The sequence below is a fragment of the Dermacentor silvarum genome, chromosome 2 (genome assembly GCF_013339745.2).
Source record: "Dermacentor silvarum isolate Dsil-2018 chromosome 2, BIME_Dsil_1.4, whole genome shotgun sequence".
NCBI lineage: Eukaryota > Metazoa > Arthropoda > Arachnida > Ixodida > Ixodidae > Dermacentor > Dermacentor silvarum.
The window spans coordinates 167,674,796-167,697,654 of record NC_051155.1 but is presented as its reverse complement, the minus strand read 5'-3'; the positions used below and the strand labels follow the sequence as shown (position 1 = coordinate 167,697,654).

The 22,859-nt window shown below is 45.7% G+C and overlaps 1 protein-coding gene across 1 annotated transcript; it reads right to left on the bottom strand.

Annotated features, from left to right (window-relative positions):
- Nucleotides 1-15,185: 15,185 nt before the first annotated feature.
- On the bottom strand, nucleotides 15,186-18,262 carry LOC125943209 (alpha-(1,3)-fucosyltransferase 7-like). The gene is made up of 2 exons (XM_049661854.1): nucleotides 18,185-18,262; nucleotides 15,186-16,772 (listed from the first exon to the last, which is right to left on the bottom strand). Exons 1-2 carry the CDS (start codon nucleotides 18,223-18,225, stop codon nucleotides 15,290-15,292), a joined length of 1,524 nt encoding a protein of 507 aa, XP_049517811.1. The 5' UTR covers nucleotides 18,226-18,262; the 3' UTR covers nucleotides 15,186-15,289.
- Nucleotides 18,263-22,859: the final 4,597 nt, after the last annotated feature.

The following is a 22,859-nucleotide window of genomic DNA, read 5'->3' as shown; positions in this document are numbered from 1 at the left end:
CCGGACCTCCGGGGTGCGTCATGAACGCGCTTCCCCGACGCTACGGCGGCTCCGCAGTATTGGTTTGACTGAACCTGTGCTTAGTGCCTGCGTCATTAGAGAGCTTTAGATTAGGGGGACGCAAGCGTAGGGGCCCCAAGGCCCCTGCGCTTGCGTCCCGCTAATCTAAAGCTCTCTATTGTACACGTCGCGTCGCAGTCATCTGGCTGACTAAACGTGTGGATCAGTGCGTGCGTCATTAGGCACGTGATGACGCAGCCGACGGGTAGGCGGTGGCTCCACGTCATAAGAAAAAAAAAGTGTATGAAAAAAAAGTATTAATGTGTAATAGAACGCCGCTGAACGGTCCTTCGAGGTATGAACTCGCGGGCGAGCGAGTGCGCTCAGACGCTTGGCGCGTTTTCATTTGGCCTTACCGAGGCACAGAACACAGACGAGAGCTTGCGCAGAGAAGGAACACGCGGAAAAAAAGATAAAAACACACGCATTTCACCAAAGCCTTGCTGGGCTGCAGAGCTCAGTCGTCACACTCAATGACTGGATCCTTCCAAGAGGGACCCCTCAACACCGCAAAGCTATATATGACAGCTTACTCATCTATCTTATAAGAAGCAAAACCATTGACCTAATCTAGGCACCTCACCGGAAAGACCACTGGGGTTGCCTTTTCATACATGTAAAATTTTCTATTTTTTATGATTTAATAAACGTCTTTCGCTCTCTCTCTCTCACCAAAGGTTCTTTAATGCTTTCGCTTTCCCACACGTAAGCAACCTTAAGTGTCTCGGCCGAATTTTTAAAATTTTTTTTCATTGTTTGTTACGACCTTTTTGTTACGTTACCAGTTTTCTTTAACACCACCAATCATTTATTATTATTATTAAACTGTTATCACATGTACCAATCATTTCTTCTTACATTGCGCAGCCCTACAGTAGGCTTCTCTGCACAACAGGCTGTAGTGCGGAAAGTAAGCTTTCAAGGTGGCCTGGCGAGAATTATTTTCTCTTCGATTAACTTTACTATTAGTTCTTTGGTTTCAATTGTTCCTTATCGCTTATAAATCTACCACTCATCTACATTTATAATATTGTAACGAATAAATGTTTTCACTCGGCAAATTACGCATTTGTTGTGGTGATACAAGACATCAAACCTTTTGCGTGACAGACAGATTTTGCTGAGGTAGTCGCCGAAGAATGCTCACGAATTAAAAGCAGGCAGAACCAACCTACTATGGGAATCGGTGTAAGAGAAGCTTTGATGAGCTTATGAGACAAAACAGCGCATCACGATGAAAAAAAATCACCAGCCCTTCCCCTGTCGAGAAAATGGGGGTAAGCGAAGCTTGTCGTGTGTGTATCTGATCTTCGTGATGATAGCAGAATGTAAATTTAGCCAACAACACCCACCACTCCTCACCAATCCTAACCTCAACACGATCCCCCTACCCATACAACCCCTTAGAGAGCGATGGAAGATCTTGCTGTCCAGCCCCGCCCTGGAAGACCAGCTCAGAACCAGAACAGCATATGGATTCCCGTGAAGTGGGAACCATTTCCATCCCGCGCATGCGCTGAAAAGGTCATGAAATAAAGTTTTTCATTCATTCGTTCGTGGTGATTTTCTTACTTTCTCTCTCTTTCTTTTTTGTCCCTGGTATGCGCCATTGAGCTTGGGCCCTTTCTGCACTATCACCAGGATCGGCCCTCTTTTAGCATGACACCACCACCACCGGTGCTGCCGGGTTGACTGAGCGTGACGCTGCAACCAAGTGGCATCACTGTTTTGCAGCCAAACGGACGCTCGCGTCTCGAGACCTTCTAAATGGGCTTATCAAAGAAACCACCGGCCTTATCGCCTTATGGCTTCTCACACCCTTGCATGGTCACTGTAAGCCTGCTGCTAGAAGCGCTAGTTAGTTTAATTGCTGCTCGGAGGGCTTAAGATGGGTGTTTTCTGTTCAACCTGGTCTCGCCAAGTGAAACGGCTGCAAAGAAAGGGAAGAGACAGCTAGCGCATTTTGTCAATGATCGTTGCTTGACCAGCGAAATACAATGGGAGGATTAAGTGCCAGTGATGGGCGCCCGTCGCGGTGACGATGCCCAGATTAGGCAGAGGCGCAGCTCATGACATGCCAATTATACCTGACACGTGGTGAGGCGAGTAGAGCCGGCTGGCACTGAGCAAACGTAGAGGGTGCGTGACGAAGCCATTAGCCCCCAAGAGTACACAAAGCGAGCTAAAGAAGAGGGAATATCGGTGATTCGTCACGCACATCTCGTGCAGTCGCCCTGACAGCGAAAGCTTAGATGTCCGTGACTGTCGCTGGCTCCTGATGTGCGCGTGCCGGGCGTGTAATGGGCACGGAAAGCGTGAACGCAGTACTCAGGCACCTTTCCCATTGTAACCGTTCTTGCATTTCGTTTCGGAGACCGTTACCAATTGACCATCGTGAAAAGCTTCTCCGAGCAAGCATTTACTGAATACGGGTACGTGAGCCCAAAATGTTGTTTGACAGCTTCCATGGACGTATGACCCGCAGCTACTACGCTATCAGTTTTTCTAATAAGTGCGAGCGGGGAAGGGGTCACACCAAAGGTCAATCACTTTAGGCTGGCAGGTGCTGCCTGCTTATTAGGATTTTATTGACCCCATTGTGCTGGGCACTGTAGCTTTGCGGGGGAGCAGGCATGCTATGCATCTGTCAACCCCCCCCCGCTTTCTGGAGCGTTGTTTTTATTTGTATGTTGTTTTGAGGGAGAGGGAGAAAGACACCGTAAAAGGTGGTAGAGAAAAGGGCGCTTGGAAGAAGCGCAATACTGGAAGTGCCGGCGAACAAGACGATCCTAGTACAGGATTCGTGATTGGTGCGTCGGCCGACCACTCATAGCCACTCGGTGGCGATTGGGTGGTACATGCTTGGGGTGGGGCACCGGAGGGTAGAAAACCTGGCCGCGTTGCCCCGACGAAGCGTTCTGGACAAACTACGGTGCTATGCACCATCGACTATGTCGATATAGGGTCGCCCTATGTGTACCAGTTCCGCCTTGTATGTGTACTTGCATTTGTAATTTCATTTAAATAATTGTAAATAGAAAGTGTTTTTTTTTTCCTCGTCATCTCTGTCTAATTTAATCTCGGAAGAAGCACTGAGCGAACCCGTCACCGCTATTCGTAGCGGCCGTACTCCTCACTTGCGTAGACCTGTCTCTGGCGGTGCGTCTCGGACGCCCAAGTAGAGGAGTGGTACGAGAAGAACCTAGATTTTACTGTCACCCTCGCGCCAGCAGCAGATCACGTGACGTCCAACAATCGGCGAGCAGGCCGCGCATGCCCCGTTGATACCGCGGCGGCACGGCGCCGCCAACGACGACGGCGCGTCTTGAGTGTCCGTAAAACAAGTTCGCAAAAGCATGTTCGCAGTCCACGTGCCCCGTGCTATACCCTACCGCAACAAGCACCGCACGTCATAACGACTTTCTATTTCTTTTTTTTTTTGTGGTCGACCGTACAAAAAAAAAAATCCAAGGTACGGAGAAGATACCCATCCATCTCCTTCGTAATTAAAACAGAGACTGTATCTAAACTGCCCTGAAACATTAACACGAAAGAAACCGCCATCGCACAAACCAGCAATGTTCCAGAAAAATATGCAAATACTTAAGATAATGGCGCCTCATTCAAATGATAGAGCTATAAACATTGCACCCAGAGGAGAATGAAGACCGCCGAAATCACTGCCACAAAGCTTATCTCGGCGTATTCAGTTTTACTCTGACAAGCCGCAGTCCTCGAATGTTATTGTCGCATCGTGTACACACAATAACTACTTCAGAGCACTCGGTTCCCTAAACAATGTGCGACCATAACAAATTGCGCGTCGCATGACTGTTACTAACCTAGCTGTTACCTAACCAAGGCTGGGCCGAGCAGCCGTCCACACTCACGAAGCGGAACCGCATGCATGCATACTCTACAGTGCGGTGTACATTTGAGGTAACAAAAACACCTTTTATCAAAATTGCACTTTTGCACGATAAGCATCTAACTGCTAACTAGCATGCGCTTCCCGACGATGAACAGGCCCCAAGAAAAGCTAATTACGGGAATGGGACGAGGTCGCTTCGCCCCTGTCGCCTATAAAAGCGTGACTCGTGAGGAAACCTGTCTACAATAACAATTTTACGAGAACGTCGTGCTTGGACTAGAAAAGGAGAGAGAAGTCGAGGTCAGCAAAACAAGTTCCCGCTGTTATCATTTATCGCTAGACGGCAAATTTAGGCAGGCGCTTCTTGCAAAAGTAACCACGTAACTATATGGAAATAGACCTCCGTGTATACGCTGTAATTCTGACGGACCTATCAAATAATTATTTACTCTTCGCGTACTTAATGACGCAATAAAGCGGAGCTCTAAATTAATTTAGACTGATAATGTGCTCTCCGAAAACCTTACTTTCATTAATTTAGCGCTAAGTGATTCATTATTCGGAGAAAAAATAAAAGCCGAACCTCCGCTTTTTTTTAACTTTACGCCGATACCCCACGCCGGCACATGAGTGTGCCATCACGGATTTCAACTGATTTTCTTTCGCATTTCGGCCGTTGGGGTGCCGAAAAAGATCTCGAAGTTTGCTAAATTATCTGTTTGGATTCTTCACAATACTATCCGTAAAACCTCATTATAACGAAGTTGAAGAGGGAGCCAGAAATACTTCGTTATATCCATTATTACATATGGGCTGCAATATGAATCTCCATAGATATTTCAATATGAATTTCACATACTTCCTTATATCCATTATTTTGTTATATCCCATTTCTTTATGACGAGGTTATACTGTAATTTATGTTTTCAGGTAAAAAAAAAAAGATAACTAGACCCAAGCAGGTACTGTTAAAATCCACGACGCCACGCAGAGCTGGAGCCGGAACTTCAAGGTTGCGTCGGCCCCCGTCTTTCTTGTAGGCGTCTTTTTTGGGTCATAGATTCTCCTATCGCGGGGTAAGAGTGACTTTTAATATTGCAGAAGGGTAATCAGCTAATACAACTGTAATTTTTTCTGTTTGATGTCGCTTGTGAGAGAGATGAGAATACATTTATCGTTATACACAAGCTAGGAGGTCGGCCTGAATCAAGGTCCTTGCCTGCTATATAGTTTCCCAATAAGAAAACTTGTGGACTGGATATCGAAATGTGATGGACTTGTTGAAGACCTGTCTATACATGTATTGTGAGGAATATAAACTCGAAAGCACAAATACGATTTCGCAGCTGTTTAACAAAGGATGTCACGAAACTAACTCACGGTATATTATATCTATACGCGAAAACATCGCTATACGAGAACCATATATATTTTCAACGCTTTGCAGTGCAAAAGTGCTAAATTATCAAGCGCTAGCTGTTACAAACCTAGGTGCTTATTCTCTGCTTTCTTCATCACCGTTTTTCGTTTTTTTTTCTCTCGAGGAGGTTGAGTTAGCCGTAAATTTACTGACTGAAGCATATTAGCACTCTTAAAGGTGTTTACTTACTTTGACAAAACATCGCCACATCATACGAGGATTAAGAAAGGTACCCATGTATGCACATCTCTTAGCCCTCGTCTGATTCATTGCTGTTTTGTCAAATATGAACGTTCACCATGAAACCCAGATTTTTTCTCTGCTACTGAGTGTAGATCCATTTCTCGCTTCGACGAGTACGGTAAATCTACCAAAAATGCACTTTTGGTAGATTTTGGTAGAAACAAGTGCACTTTTGAACAAAGAGCACCTCTGCGAGAGGGTCAGGCGGCGTTAAAGAAATGTCTTCTGTGCAATACACGGTGCTTCTTTAATTAACTTTCATGAGCGTTCTAATTTGATCCTCTACGCAGACTAAATTGCAGCCGAAATCTGCAACCTGATACTAAGCACTTAATTTCGAGAGCTTCAAAAGGATTCGATGGAGTGACGAGTTGAGAAACATTTCAGCTATACGATGGAATCGGCTTGCATGCATGGTGTAATTGCGCAGCTTACGCAGGCGAAAAAAAAAGGAGTAAAAACAGGAGGAGATGATGAGGATGACGATATAAAATGAGATTGTAATCGTGATGTTCGAGGTGGTGGTGGGGACTCCCATTTCACCCGCATGAGCTTAACTGTGAGCGGGCAGCTTCCTCCAGTTCGTTCAAGTGAAGCCTCGCAATAATGAGGTAGATTTGCGTGGCGTGGTATATACCGAATGGGAGGAGCGGCCTGATGCGTGGACCCGATGTCTCGCCCAAGCCTTCTCTTGTTAGCCTCACGCGCGAGCCCTTGAGGCGATCGGCCCGGAGTGGTGCCATGCAACAGCCCTCTTAGCTTTTTTTTGGAAGCCTAGAGTCAGGTTTGTACTGCGACCGCCGCTTGCTCCTTTTATGCCTAATGACCGGCCACTCGACGTGGTTAACGATCACCTCGCAGGAAGACGAAGCTCTGTTTCTCCTCATGACGGTGCGCGATTGCCCATCCTGCTCGATGGACGAAGGTAGAGACCCCCTTCTCCACGCGACCTACGCTCTGCATCGCTGCAATTCGCCTCTAATCAAACGAGAACGTTTATGCGAACGTCGGTGATTGTGTCTGCCTGTGACAGTGTGCTGGCGCGATTGCTGAGGAAATATAGGAGGGCCTCCGAGCGCATGTTCGATTCCTGGAGCCACTGCCACGCGGAAAAGTAAAAAAATATATCCACCTAATTTCGGAAGATATCTGTTTCCTGCTAATTGCTAAAATGCACGTTGTAAGCTGCTGCGCAAACTTCAGTGCACCTAACTGCCTTTCGATAGCGGTATTTCCTTTTTCTTTTTTTTTTCCATGGCGAACAGGCGGTAAGTTCAAAGCTCCTTGAGCAGAAACCACCGAGATTTAAAGTTCAAGTTTCTATCTATACCATCGCTTTAAACCCATCTCTTCATTCCGACCTGGCACAGACGAACGCAAGGAACCAACCGCCCCGCACTTCCTTGGGAATGATTGTCACCATGAACCTCTAGTTCTTAGTTTCTGTTTTTAGCCTTCCTGTTTAGTGATGTGTCATTGCAGACCCTTTCCCCTGAAAAGCGCTTCCTTGTTTTCTTCATTAAGTTTTTCTTTTGAACGCTGGAGTAATGTAGAATACAAAAAAGCTAGAAAAAAAGGGAAAAAAAAGAACCGACAAAGAGCGAATGACCAAGAGGACTTAGGTAATCGAGACTCCTAAGAGGCGAGGAAATCTCATTAGGACGTGCGCTTGAGCTTAGGAGTAATTAAGTACTATGCGACTGCAAGCAAAGAGAAAGACGTGAAAAGGAAAAGCAAGCAAACATGAACAGCGTACTATACCTTCTTGCATTCCCATACGCTCAATTTTATTAGTGGGAATTCTTTTTGTCGCTTTCTTACTTCTTACTAGCGCATACTTTTGCACTAGCTATGGAGTGGCGAACAGAAAATGGCCACTCATATGGGTTCTATTATTCTTAAGTCCTTTAAAAGACGCAACTACGCACTAGAAGTCCTTGGGAATAGAATGGCGATGTCTCGTTATGAAGCTGAGGGTATGGAAGACACAACTTGGCTAGAAAATGTTGATCATGAAAAATGCGGGAAGGAACCACTCTTCCAGTGACGGATGCATATGATGATAACGGCGACTTCTAGTGACCGGTGATGACAAATATTCGCTTAGCCTGCATGAGCTGGACTGCATGAGCTGGACTGCATGAGCTTAGACTGCATGAGAAATGGCAAGCCGCCCTCCTCAGCGAGGCACCCGAGGACCAGGAGTGGGCCGTCCAGCGGGCCAGGGCCTTTGCCGAGGATCTGGGAAGATTTTTCTCCGCCGATGGACCCCTGGCAGCCTAGCCCCGGGCACCAACAGCCATAACCGTTGGATAAATAAAGTTTATTCCTATCCTATATCTTGCAGCCTATCTCCACATTATCTTGTAAAGTTAAGTAGGCCTATAACAACCCCGTCACAATCTCTTTCTTGCGTTTGTTCGACCAATACCCGCTGCCTAATATTGCACTTTAATAGTTTAGAAGTTTATTAAGCCACTGTATTAAACATGCATGTTCAACGGTGCTATGACGTAGATATCGTTCCTTCCAAAGCAATGTAGAGCTTAGACTGCATGAGAAATGGCAAGCCGCCCTCCTCAGCGAGGCACCCGAGGACCAGGAGTGGGCCGTCCAGCGGGCCAGGGCCTTTGCCGAGGATCTGGGAAGATTTTTCTCCGCCGATGGACCCCTGGCAGCCTAGCCCCGGGCACCAACAGCCATAACCGTTGGACAAATAAAGTTTATTCCCATCCTATATCTCGCAGCCTATCTCCACATTATCTTGTAAAGTTAGGTAGGCCTATATAACAACCCCGTCACCATCTCTTTCTTGCGTTTGTTCGACAAATACCCGCTGCCTAATATTGCACTTTAATAGTTTAGAAGTTTATTAAGACACTGTATTAAACATGCATGTTCAACGGTGCTATGACGTAGATATCGTTCCTTCCAAAGCCGTGTATGGGGCTTTATGTACTTTTAATTTGGTTCGGAAGAAAGACTACGACCATCTGCATCGGGTGCCGCACCAGCAGGCGCATCGGCTATCTGCACCGGTGGTCGCTGCTGTAATCGATAGAGACTCTGCAAAGGTTTGATAACTTTAGTGTTCTTTTGCTAGTCCTTGTCTCAAATATAAAACATCGTGGCCTGCCTGCCGACTTGAGAACAAGAATAAGTTCACAGGGAGTGACCGCTATACAGGCTATTTCTGAATGCGAGGTAATGTGGAAGCACCGCTAGACAATTCCAACTTCTCAGTAGAAATGTAAAAATTTATCCGTCATAATAAGTCGTTTATGTAGTTCCTTTCATGCTGAGAACATTATAATTTGCCTACGCATTCATGCCGCATTCAAAGAGCATATAGAGCGTCAGTTAAAAAAAAATGAAATACGATACTTGCCTTTGAAAAGGTGAGAGAATTAAAAGGTGTGGGTAAATCATTTACGATTTTTTTCAGCTGTTCGTTATAAGCGTCTATTGACGCTACAGTACCGAGGGCTTGATGCATATTATCGGAAAGAAATAGCACTTGTTCTAGCTTTTTAACTTTGAATTCTTCCCTGTGCCTACTGTCGCGATTTTACAAGGGTACATTGGTGGCGAGCACATAGGAATGAAGTTCTCCCGTTATGACACTATAAGTCTTGCTTTCCCATTACATGAATACCTCTATAAAAGGTTTCTGGAACCACAACATGATAAATAAAAACGACTATAAATAAAATAATGACTTGGCGGCGCTTGCTTACGCATCTGTCTGCCAATTCGTCTCCGGCGTAGCCAAAAAAGGGCTACTTAATTAATTACAGTACATGAGCTGACCGATACTTTCATAGGACTGGATGTAAGTTCAACAGCTCAGATACATTGTCACATATGCTTTACATGTTCTTTCAATATGATACAGCTGACCGCTTAGACTTCGAGCACGCTTAACGCGTGCTCAATGCCCAGTCTCTTCGTGAGGTGGGTATGGACATTTGTCTCCAGCAACTCTGTCCAGGTACGATTCGGGCCTCGGCGACCATGAATTGAACCCACGACCTCAGCAGCAGAACGCCGCAGCTACTGAGCCACTTTAGAGGTAGAAACAAAAACGTCGTCGAACAGAAGCTCACCGACTACACACTACCAGCCGCGGTAGCCTAGTGGATGTTGAATTGCGCTGTTAAGCTCGAGGTTACCGGTTCGATCCCGGTCGTGGCGGTCGCATTGCGATGGGGATTGAAATTCAAGACCGCTCGCGTGCTTATATTTATGTGCATGACAAAGAAGCCCAGGGGGTCAAAATTAGTGCGTAGTATCCACCACGGCGTGCCCCATAATAACATCGCCGTTCTGGCACGTAAACCTTCATCATTTATTTTTACGTGGCATTACGTTTAAGAGAAAATACTGTGCACTGCGAAAACAAACAATACTAAAAATAGAGAATCTGCAGGCCGTTTAAAGGCCAATTGCAACAAAATTTCACTTTGGCTGAATCTGTTATAAATGAGTATATAGTATGTACCACTGAACCAATCTTGGCAGTGCTGCAGAGCTGGTAATTGCGTAGTTTTTCTGCAGCCTTTAAGCAGTATCTAAGCAGACGATGCATGCACCTGGTGACGTCGCTATGACGTCAGTTCCAGCACGCCGCGTCCGAGATATTTCAGAGCGCCGCGGGTGCTCGGGCTGGCTCGCGTAGCCACTCCTGGAGATCCACGGAGACCAATCAGAGCATGCGGTAGTCCGAGCATCTCACACGGGGAAAGTGTTCATCGCGGCACGCCGAAAGGGCCTCGGTACGCAGCAGTGTGGACTACGTGATTCAGTAGGTCACGCTGATAAGCCACGCGTAATGCGTCGCTTATCACTTCAAGCGAGCGATAATGGCGGTGTGTGTTTTTAACGCCGTTAAGGGCCCCGCGTCGCATAAAATCCGGCGTTGGCGGAAAAAAATCTGTGGTGGAAAAATTCATCTGCAACCAACCCGACGGCGCAGGCCCTCCGCATGACGCAAGGTGGTCAACTTAGCGAAAGAGAAATCATCTCGAACCACCCCAACCGCGCAGGCCCTCCACGTGGTGCACGGTTTGGGTGAATTTCTCGCAGTGAAAACCGTTAGAAAAATGGTAAAGTACGGCTTAACCACAACTTACAGACATGGTGGCGTCAAATTGTAATTTGAATGTACGAGAAAACATAATTCTGTTACGAGGAAACTGAAACACAAACCCATTTTCCAGCTTTTCTTCCATCCCAACCCGGTGCGCTCGGGTAATTTACTTGCGAAAGTGCTATCCAGATGGCACTCACATCCTTGGCAGGTTAGGGAGCCTATATGCAAGCGCTGTTTGCATGTAATCTCCCTACGGCAGGTCAAATTGGGACTTGGCCTGCGTAATGTGTTTTGGCCACGCGCGCGCGTCGGGGCAATAGCAAACAATTAATAAAAGAATAAGAAAGGTTGCTAAGGCCTTCACATTTTAATATAAGACGACTTAAATTGCCCCTGAAAAAAACGTCTTCCCAGCGATGCATTTTTGTTTAAAGGTGAAGCCAACTTTAAGGGGATTGGTGTAAGCTTGGTCTTTGTAAGCTGGCTTTCCCACGTTCTGTGTTGCGGTGAAGCTCACTGAAACAAAAATGCGATGCGAACGGGGTCCGCTAACGCTGTCGCGTTCCACTCTCAAAGGCGAAGCTTAAGCGTCTTCCAATTTTTTTTTAATTTTTGTGTCAAAAAACGGGTATTTTTGCGTCCGTTTCGTGATGCTCCCGCTCGTATTTCAAACGCCAAATTTAGCACGCAGGCCTCCTTTATATCTACATCATCTGAAACTTTCTGAAACATTCCAAACGAAATTTCGTGGCACTTGGTCTTAAAGTAGACAGATGAACGCCGAGGGAGGCTTTGAACTTTAGCTCTGAAACGCTATAACGGGCCTCCCCCTTTTTAAAAATCTATTTGTGTTCATTTTTCAACATCCACTTGTACCATATTAGTATACCGTTCGCACGTTCGTCCCCACAATTTCTCATTCGTTCATCTTAAGGCAACAACAGTAAGCTAACCGCGCCTTCGAATCTTAAGAAAAGGAACCGTGTCTCTTAAGGCGTCTGCTCCTGATTGGCTTCACTCGACATAGTAGAAGCACCTGCTAATAGCACGTGGCCCGGGGGAGCCAACGAAACAAAGCTGGAGACACCACTGCAAGCGCGCCCGACGTGGTCGCTTTTGTTTCTCGGGAGCCTTTGCTACGCGAGCGTTCGCGTGAATCGTTACTTTACAGCGCGCTGTCTTTCTCGGGGACAAAGCCTCCCCCCTGCGGAGCCTTAGACAAATTGTATTCCGTGGAACGCCTGAGAAAGACGCTTCGGAGCAGCTGCACACGCTTAAGCATTTTCTTGGCAAAAAAAGAAAAAGTAGGAAAAGAACAAAGAAATCCACGGGGCCCTTCCACACGGGGCAAATAAGAAATACCTACTTCCGCTTTAGCCTGCGGCTCCACACTTTTACACTAATGATGAGCGATCAGGCGGTCTTTGTATAGGCGTCACAATTTCGTCCGCTGCCGACGCATGGTTCAGAGAGCGCTAATTAAACGGCTTTGTTCTCTAACATTACCCTATTGTCTAAACTAGGGAGATGCCAGACTGAAACAGGAGCAACGTGGCTAAAGCAAAGCTGAAGCAACGCGCGGAGATCATGAACCGTCCCACACAGTGGCTTGGAGGCTATGGAATCAAGGGTGACTAGTTATTTTCGTGACCGCAACACAAGAAGAAATGCGTTCGAGGGAATGCCCTTTTGGCGTAAACTTTTATATACATACTTTTCCGGACGAAGTTGACGCCAATAAGTAAGTAATATGACCACCATTTTTGGAACACTGGGCCGCTAACAAGAGTAAGACCTTGTAGACGAGTAGATAGGTCTGAACTACTGCAGCCAAGAAAGAAAATAAGAGAGAAAGAGATTGAGTTAGGTAAGAAGAGTGGGGGGAGGGGGTAAAGTGAATGTTCCTCCTTTTAATCATATTAACATCTCCATCGTGTCTGGTATTTAACGAGCTGTTCTGGTATAGCTTCACAGGGACTTAGCAATTTTCAAGATATTATTACTGTGACCTAGATTTTTGGCGTGTACTATATGATGTAAAATGTGATTATATATATATATGAACGAGAAGAAAGGGAACCGAGGGGCTCGCTTTTTTGTAATCATATCATAAGAAGCCAACAAACAAGGACAACATAGGGGAAATTACTTGCACGCACCAATTGCATTAAAGAAATGATAAATTAATGGAAATGAAAACGGATGAAAAAACAACTGTCCGCAGGTAGGGAACGAACCCACGTCTTCGCATTACGCGTGCGATGCTCTCACCATTGAGCTACCGCGGAGCCGTTTTCCCATCCGCTTTCTGGGGTATTTATGTTTTACAACTAGAACTAAGTCTTTGTTGGCTTCTTAAGATATGATTAATATATATGATCATGCATGCATGTATGTTCGTAATTTGTAGATTGAAACAAGTGCATCAATGTAATAAATTAAAAAGTTAATTATAATGTTTTAATAATAATAATTCACTTAGGCATATTGATTTCCCGTGGGAGTAATGGCCACCTAACAAGTAATTTTGATCAAAGGTTAGAACTTTGTTGCAGCTAAAAAAAAAAAAAAAACACCCTTGTACGTAAAGATTATACTTTGCCACACGCAAGTATTTTGAACAAAACGACGCAGCTACGCGCAACTGTCGTTTGTAAACCGCCGTGTAAAGATGGAATCACAATTCTGTCTTTTATAGATCGCAGACGTATATTTGTTTCATTTATGTAACTCAAAATTATCAATTGTGCATTGCTAAGCCTGTTCTCGCGATCAAGAAATCAGCCAATAGCTGCTGGTGGGTCCAGCTGCTGGCGATGACACAGCATGACGACATTGCGGAAGCAAGAGCAAGCAATTTTTCGCTGTTTTCGACACGAGATTGTAAATTGCAATCTGAATGCCGTACAATAATATTTGGCTCGCATGTTAGCAGCAGCCTCTTATACATATCGACTAACGCTTGTTTACTATATGTACAAAAAGTATTTAAGGACCCCTTTTAAGCATCTACTGATATCTTTGTGTTGAACACGAAAGGAAAACAAGTGTTGTTTTCACACAACCGGAACAGAAAGGGAAATATCGCAATACAAGGGGAGCATCATCGCGCCATGCGGTCGAACTGGATGTGCGCGCCTGTTAATACCGACTACTGAACGGCGCGCACTTTACCTACAGTTATGCTTCTAGAATAGTTTAATGTAGGGCTAGTTGGTTTTCCATAGCTGAACAGGTAACTTGGCGCAACAAAAAACACAGAACCAAAAAAGGGAGACAAAGACAAGCGCTGAATTATTGCTGTATTTGACTTATTGCGCAACCACCGTTGATGTACATGTTCCCGGTCTTATTGTTCGGTATGCGCATGCGTGACAAACGGCTATATATATATATATATATATATATATATATATATATATATATATATATATATATATGTAGAATCCTTCCCTTCCTATAAACACGTGGGAGTAAAACTTGTCTTTGTCTCCCTTGCTTGTGTTTTTTATTGCGCCAAGTTACCTGCTTAGTTATGCTTCCGCCACGCGCTCCGCTGTTCGCATTACATTTGAGACCGTTAGTATACATTTGATTCGGTCTAGAAATTTGTATTCGCACACCCCTATCAGATAATAAACTGCTTTGCTTAAACCATTCAAATTCGCATATGCCTAAATTCGCGTATTATATGCACAAACAAATTCGCATATGGTATGCATAAACAAAGTCGCATATGCCTAAATGCACGACATTCATAATGAATGACTGAATATATTAGGCAGTCATGTACCCCATGCGCGTTTACTCTAGGAACTGGTGACCCCTGCGCAGCAACCGCCGCACTTCTGCAGCAGTATCATCCGGACAGTCCTCACTTCCATGGCTTTATATGTTTTGAGACTTTGATAAATGCTTTACCTATACTCAAAACAAACGACTACGCGACAACTTCATATAGTGATTTCTAGAATTGAATAATAGAGACCAATCGATTCTTATACATTGTGTCTGTTGTATCATTTCATTTATTCAACAAGAGTTAAAACCTCGGCAACGCACGATGTAAAAAGTACATAGCATGTAATTGTTCGTAAAAAAATAAAAGAAGCGCACACAATATCTTGAACGCAGCTATACAACCAACACAAATAGGCTATGAGAAACGAAAGAGTACAAAAAATCTCCGGACAAGGGCACTCACAAATGAAATTAATAAATACAGTAAACCATGCAGCTGTACATACGTAGTGCTGCAAAGTGATATTTATGCAAACAAATCACAGAAAATTATTAACAACTAATACAATAGCGGGAACACGATGGCAAACAACTTCTATTCCAGTATACATACATAGAACACTATGGAATGCAATGCCCCAAAAACGCGATTACCTCCGGTGAAAGACGTGATTGCTTTACATTGCTACTTTTACACCTAGACATGTAGCGGCAACTAATGATGCACCCTAGGATAAATGAACGGGAGCATTCGAAGATTTCCCTTAGCAGTGGCAGAGCCCTGTATAGTCCGCTGCATTATAAGAACGAAAACGTGTGGCACCAGGCTGAATAAAAGCTCGCGGCCTGCCTGCCGCAGGAGTTAAGCTATAGTAAATTTGTAAAAACTCGTGCCAATCGAGTGCGCGCCCGAGCATGTGACATGACGCTCCCACCACTTCCGGATGTCCAGCCATGTCGGAGTCGCTCGCAATGTCTTCTCCTGCAGAGCTGCGCACAGCGGGCACAGCTCGTCCTCGAGTGCGGACACCGTGAAGTTTCGTTTCCAGGCGAAGTAGCCTTCGTACTCGGCGGGATGGTCCAGCAGGTCTGTCAGGTGCGAATAAAGACGGCCGTGCGCCCGCAACGCCGCAGCGTTGAGCACAGATTTGGGCGGGAAATTGAACGTGGTGTAGGGCGCCGCAAGCACGATCGGAACGAGGTCGTGCTTGAACGCCTCGTAGACGAGATCGGACACACTCTGAAAGCAAGCCGGCGACTGTGACACCACGATAAACTTGAACTTCTTGGCGACCTGTGCGACGCACTCGGCCGGCGATTCGCACTGGCCAGCACCGCAGTTGGGCATAACGTGCAGGTATATGGGGCGTGTCAGGGTGTTCCGGTAGTGCCGGTCATTGTGACTAGAACGCAACCTTTCGTGCTCTTCTTTGAATCTTTCCAGTTCGCAGTCTGAGGCGATCCAAGCAGCGTCCCGTCTGCTGGCCATAGTCGACCTGTCGCTGGAACTGATGCTTGACGTCGGCGAATCACCGGTGGACAGGAAGCGAGGGCCAAAAGTCTTGTGGGCAACATGAACTACGGAGTCCTTTCGATGGGACATGGTCCAGTTGAAGACTCGCGCCAGCTGGATGGGCAGAGACGACGGCAAAGTCTTCCCCCTGAGATAGCGCGAGACAGCGCCGAGAAGACCAACTTCCCGGACAAATGGCGGCATCACCGGGTGAGTGCGCGCCCAAAACACCCACAATTGGCCCGCAGCGCGCTCTCTGGGAAGGTCGCTGACGTTCACCCGGTCAGCGTGGAAAACGATGGCGTCACTTTCCATGAGGAGGCGCCGGTCGTAAGTCACTTCGCACGGCTTCGGAACGTCATAGGCGTTGACGTTCCCATGGGCGGTGAAATTGCACGCGGTCCAGTTGCCGTGTTGAGCTGAGGAGTCGTGCGCTGCCGCTAGGCCAGATGCTTCGTCGGAAATCTCAGACGGCGGGCCGGTCCAAATCAGGATACGAGGGGACACGCCACCGTCTCGATCGTACCATGGGCGCCACGATGACGTCAGCTCTGTGGTTGACAAAGCCGTTGCTAGGAATACCATGTACAGTTCGGCGACAACGACGAAACAAACCATATTGCGGAAACCAACGGTAACCGCATGCCAAAGGAGGCTCATGTCCACGAAGCCAACTGCACTGGAGCGTACGTTGATCCGCTGCCCTTCACCGGCAGGGGAATATCGAGGGAACCCCGGTGGAACTGGAGTTGCTTTGGGCTGGGCACCCTTCGGGTTGAGCGGCTCCATGTCGCCTTCGTCACTGTCGTCCGGGTCATCCGAGAGTGTGAAGCTGCGGAGAGTACGGAGTTTTCTTTCAATAGACGGCGAGAACAGGGCAGCACAGGATTATCGAACCGTTAATCACATTTAGACAGAAGAGTACTGTGAAGTGCGCGATTGAAAGACAGCAACATCTTTATGGTTATTTCAAAGAATGAAAATTCCTAAACTAAGAAGAAATAATTGTAGGGCGACGACAAAGGCGGAAGGGCATGCAGAGGTTTACACATGTCGAAAGTTCACACTCCGGTTCCCACTAATCTTTTTCCGCCATATTGCTACGCATGTTTGTCAAAGCTCATTACCTCTCACCTGGAAACTAGATTTAACTCTAGCCAAAGCAACGACTAAATTATGCGCTTTTTGTATTTAGCACACTGCTCCGTCTTTGAGAGTGTGATGTGGTTGGGTAGGTGGAGTTTTTACGCTGTCTTCGCTTTTTGTAATAAACACAGACATATCTAGGCTAGTGCATTGGGTGCACTTTAAAGAACGCCAGGTGATCGAAATTAATTAGGTGTCCCCCATTACAGCGTGCCTCATAATCAGATCGTGGTTTTGGCACGTAAAACCCTATTTATTAAACCCTATAAATTTATTAAAATTTAACAATTAGGCTGACACAGTACGCTTGTTCTTTCTTTAGAGACGTGCTTGCTTAACAGAGCATAGCTATAACCTCTCGACTTTTGGGACATGCGAATGGGTATCAGGCATTGCATTAATTGCAATCGGTTGCCGTGCAATTAAATCGATTCTCGTCATTTGACTTTTTCTTATGAATGTGCCTAAATTTACGCCTATAATAAAGACGCCACTAAAGGGGAATATTAAGTAAAGTTTGATTGGCAAATCACATTTTGGAATACCAAAAAAATGTCATCCTTATCACGGTAAAAGTAGCAGTGGTTATGGTGTGGGGCTGCTGAGCACGAGGCCGCGGGATCAAATCCCGGCCACGGCGGCCGCATTTCAATGGGGGCGAAATGCAGAAAACACCCACGTACGTAGATTTAGGTGCACGTTAAAGAAACCAGGAGGTCCAAATTAATCCGGAGCCCCCCCTCCCCCTCCACTACAGCGTGCCTCATAATCAGATCGTGGTTTTGGCACGTAAAACCACATTTAATTTTTAACTTTGGGTCTCGATCTATCTAGCCTATTAACGCCGTTATTAAAAAAAAGAAAACGGTTAGAATTGCTTCAGTGCCAGGCAGAATCAAACTTGCGTCAGACGAATTCTTTCTCTACAGGATTACGCAGTGAAACATCAAACGTAACATAAATATCCTCCTTGCAACGCAAATAGCTTTCTTTGCGGAGGCATTCGGCTATTGGTTTACATTGTCAGTCATCATCGATGGTTTGCTAAACATGCTATAAAGGTCTGACCACGGCTCACAAAGCTGTAGTCCACCTCACCTGTGCCACTCCTCACTCTCCAGACTACTGGGCGGGGACATCCTGTTGCGAAGACGGGTACCAAGCGTGCTTTCGCTGCTGTCCTGTATGGAGAAGGGAAAGGACATTATAACCCTTAAGGTGTGTACATGAGCATCTCATTCAAAGAATTGCGCCAACATATCTGTTTTGTGCAGGGAACTTCATAATCCGATATGTGGCACTGCAGGGGGCGGTACCACAAACAGTTCTGAGCGGCTTTTCTCTCTTAGGCACCTTTTTTCAATATGTATAACCAAATACTATAGTGAAACGTCAGGGGCCTTCTTCACAACCTTGATGATGTTAAACGACATATTTCGTAAATTTAGCATAAGGGGGACGTGTGTGTTAAAAAAAAAACGCGTCTTAATGTTACACTAATTTTCTCCGGCAATATATTTATTATTCCGCAATGACCGCTACGACGCAATCACCTTGTCGGACAGTGTCCCCATAATAGTCAATAAGGGTGCTGTCTGCTACCAACTTCAATTCCGAACGCCTCTTGAGTAAGTTAAAGGCTATCAAAATTACTCCTAAGACACCCCGTTTCACTATCAACGTCACAGAACAAGAATTCAGAGCTTTATCGAAGAACTTCGTGCGCATTTTATAGTCACCGGAGTTGCAATTGCACATAGCATCATGTGTGGAGTGAGGGGGGGGAGATTAGATTCATGTCTGCGTAAGAACTATATATATATATATATATATATATATATATATATATATATATATATATATATATATATATTCTACAGCCTTTCACCTGAAGCGTACTCCTCTATGGGCTTAAACACAGCATCATGTACAGTCATGCTGTACATGGAGTAGAATATTATTAAGAACCCTTACTGAAGTCACCGATAATTTCCGAGTTTTAAACGTAAAACAAAAAACAAAAAACGGGGTGAATGCTGTTCCCATATGTTGCCTGATGTAAAGTCGGCATTTAACCTGTAATGACATCTGTATAGTTCACACTGATGACACAAGAGCATATTTAAGAGCAGTTGTAATTGTTGCTGCAGCAGTATGTATCTCAGAATCAGATGAATCGTCTTCAAAACAGTTTATTCTCTCGTGGAACGACGAATACAAGGAAGCACGCAGAAAAGCAAAAAAAAAAAGCAAAAGCAATGCCTGGAGTATCTGTCGTCACGCTTCTAGTGCATCAGCGTCAAGAGTCGCAGGCCGAGATTTACCTGAAGAAAACTTCAGGTAACAGCGCAGCGCGTCGCAGCACGACGGGCTGCGCTGAGCCACCGCTGTGGTCCACCAACTACTGGCTCTCGTGGCGGCGGGTCGAATGCGAATTACGATTCGTAGCTCGGTTTTAAGGCGCGAAAACCGTGTCGTCGAAGTGAAATCGTACACGATGACGACTAGGTGTAGTAATTCACTTACACCGTCCCGGCATCGTGTCTCATCTATACGCAAACGCTCACGCAACAATTCGGATGGTGTGCGGGTCCCTGTCGTCATCGTGTTAACTAAGATAAAGTTAATTCAGGCACTCGAAGCGACGACCTTCGGTGGGAGTCGAACACTCGAGCTTATGTGGGAGTCGAAGCCACCACTTTTGGCGTTAGGGTGAAGTTAATTAAGGTACAGTTAATTAGTATAGAGTCAAATAAAGCACTCGAACCCGCAATATTTGGTGTTAATTAGGGCGAGGTTAATTAAAACACAATTAAGATAGCGTCAATTAAGGCACTCGAACCCGCGACTTTTTGTCGAAAAAAAAATAATAAGAACTAACAACGCATTCGAATGAGACTGTCAAGTAATTTAATGAATGTCTCTCGAGAGCGCAGGCTCGCGCCTTCACCCTCTTCTGCTTATGCTAAAGTGATTGTAAACATTTTGTGTCACTTCTGCAGCAGCTGCGGCGGCTCTTCTGCTCATTGTAACAAGTTGTCGTATATACCGTTAAAAAGCGTAATGCTTGTTCTACATTTCAAACATACGTAATACAAACGAGTGGATACACGCAAGCTTTACAAAAATAAATGCCCAACAATAATCTCAATACACACGGTTTTACAGCTAAGCTAGATGTCTATGCCTAGGATCCCGGGATGTCTTTCGCGTCCGTCAACAGAAAACTATCAACATCAATGACTCAAATCCCCTTAAGCAAGCAAAAAATGCACTATATAAAGTCAACTAATGTTCAAGTTCAAATCGCACCGAAATGCGAGCACGCGAAGCTACAAAATTAGCAGCTATGCATATGTAATTTTTATACACACGAATCACAGCAAAAAATTACAGGATAACCGAAAATTGTTTTCATCGCTACAGAGAAAACTTCCATATAGCGCGATTTACGCGGACGGAACGAACGAGCTGAATCTGGAAGTTGGCATGCCAAAACACATTACCTCAGTGGCGAACGTTTTAGACCTTTCCAACGAAAGTTGCCCGGACTCCCCAATAATGCGTTCCATTAGCATTGTGTGCTGGGGTTGGCTACTGGTTGCTGGTCGAGGTCAACGCTGTGCAGCGAAGGCTAGGGCACGTGTCATCAAAACAGTGAAGAGAGGGCTCGGCCATTGTGCGCTAATTAGGCTACACAATGGCCTCCGAGATCAGTGTCTTGTCAACGCGCGCCGCACGATCTTAGAGGTCATGGTTGCACTTGACGTCACTTCCTGTGTTCTGGTCAGGCATCCGCAATTAGAGAGGTTTGGCTTGTCCGGTAATCGGGTAAACGCGAGCGGACCGGGCGTGGGGGCGTTTTGCCGTAAACGTGAGCGGCCTGTATGGCGCTACCTCCTGGTGGCGCAGAAATCAAACAGACAAAAAAAAAAAACAGCTAATATTGCAGTAACCAAGTGTATTCTACTTCGCTGCTGGTGTAAATGTTCGACAGTGGCGTAATCATGTTGCCGCCAAAACTTTACACCAGCAGACAAGTAGAATGCACATCGTTACTGCAATATTGGCTGTTTTTTGTCTGTTTGATTTCTGCGCCACCAGGTGGTAGCACCATACAGGCCGCTCACGTTTACGGCAAAACGCCCCAACGCCCGCTCCGCCCGTGTTTAGCCGATTACCGGACAAGCTAAACCTCTCTATTACCGAGAACATACGTCGCGAGGGGGACAGGGCTTGGTTTACTTCAGTAAACGTAAATGAAAAGCAAAGTTCACTTTGTGGTTGCGCGTGAACGTCATGGCCAAGGATAATTGTTCAGGACTTCATGCCCGATGAACTTGTGGGACTGGTACAAAAAGAAAATTGCCGTGTGTTGGCGTCAATTCGTATCTGTCACTTGCTGCGGAAGCCGCAGATAAAGCGAGCCCACTGCCACATGCTGACATTAAAATATTTTTCTTTGTCTTGGTAATCCAGATTATGTTTCGCTACAACATATGAATTCGTATAACCTCCTTAACTGGCACGATTACTTCACGAGAGGTTGGGTGCGGTACCTGACTGCAAAGGAGTTGCCGCAAAGCATGTCATTCCCTCAACACACCATCCTAGACGCATTCGAGAGAGGACGCCTCAGTCATACGAAAAGCACGAACACCCACATTACTGACGCCACACTATACGCATTATAGTAATAGGGACCCAGGCTCAACCGCTTGCAAACAGTGCGGGACCTATCCATCAAGTAAACACACCTCGTGCGAGTGCCCTGCCGGCGCCCTCTTCCGAAAGAGAGTATACTTTCTAAACTACCACACAACCAGCGTCCCAGCAGCTAGGAGGAGTGGACCACTCCCCCACGAATGTTTGAAAGCTATGGTGGCCGCTTCTGTTGCAGCATGCCATGAGCGTGGGCCAGGAGGCATGCGCCTACGAGGAGGACCGGACTGGGGCTTTAGTTCCTTTCGTACTAATAAATATTATTCTCTCTCTCTCTCTCTCTTAGCCAGGTGAGTTCGAACGCATTCTTTCCCATTTCGTAACCATGGAAAAATGATTAGCTAAAGAGACAGCTTGAATAGAATTGAAATTTTAAAACCCACTGGTTTATTGGTTGGTTTGTCGTGAAGTGACATAAACACAGCTAGGTTATTGACTCTTCACGCAAGCTCAGAATGCGTCTCGCGCACTGGAATCTCCTACTTCAAAAACTCGCATCTATCGGAATCCCTCATAGCTTGCTTTCCTGACACTTCTTAAAAGGGCGTGCACAGTTTACCTCTGCAAATAACTATATTTCATCCCTTAGCAGTGTACCATAGGGTGTGCCACGAGGCGCTGGTTTATCACCTCTACTTTTCCTCATCTACATCAATGACTTACCTGCTAATATTAAGAACAAATTACGTCTCTTCGCGGACGACTGTTTCATATATATCAAAAGCTCGAACCACATCACCGCACTCCAACAGGACCTCGATTCCATCACAGTATGGTGTGAGAAATGGTTCATGCCGCTTAACCTTACGAAGTGCAAAGCCTTGTCATTCACCCACAAGGGCCAGCTTAACCAGTCAGATCTACACAAATGAATTCTGCTTCTATCAATCATGCCCCGTCTTCCAAATACCTCGGCGTTCACATGACATCGACACTATCATAGCCGAAACATATTGACACTAATATTCACGTTCTAATCCTTCACGTGCCCTTGGATATTTAAAACGTAACCTGAAAACCGCATCACCTCAAATAAGAAAGCTAGCATATC

Coding starts and splice junctions, on each gene's coding strand:
- LOC125943209 (XM_049661854.1), bottom strand. CDS start 18,225: ATGTCCCCGCCCAGTAGTCTGGAGAGTGAGGAGTGGCACAG. Junction 16,773..18,184: donor GAGAGTGAGGAGTGGCACAG/GTGAGGTGGACT, acceptor TACTCTCCGCAG/CTTCACACTCTCGGATGACC.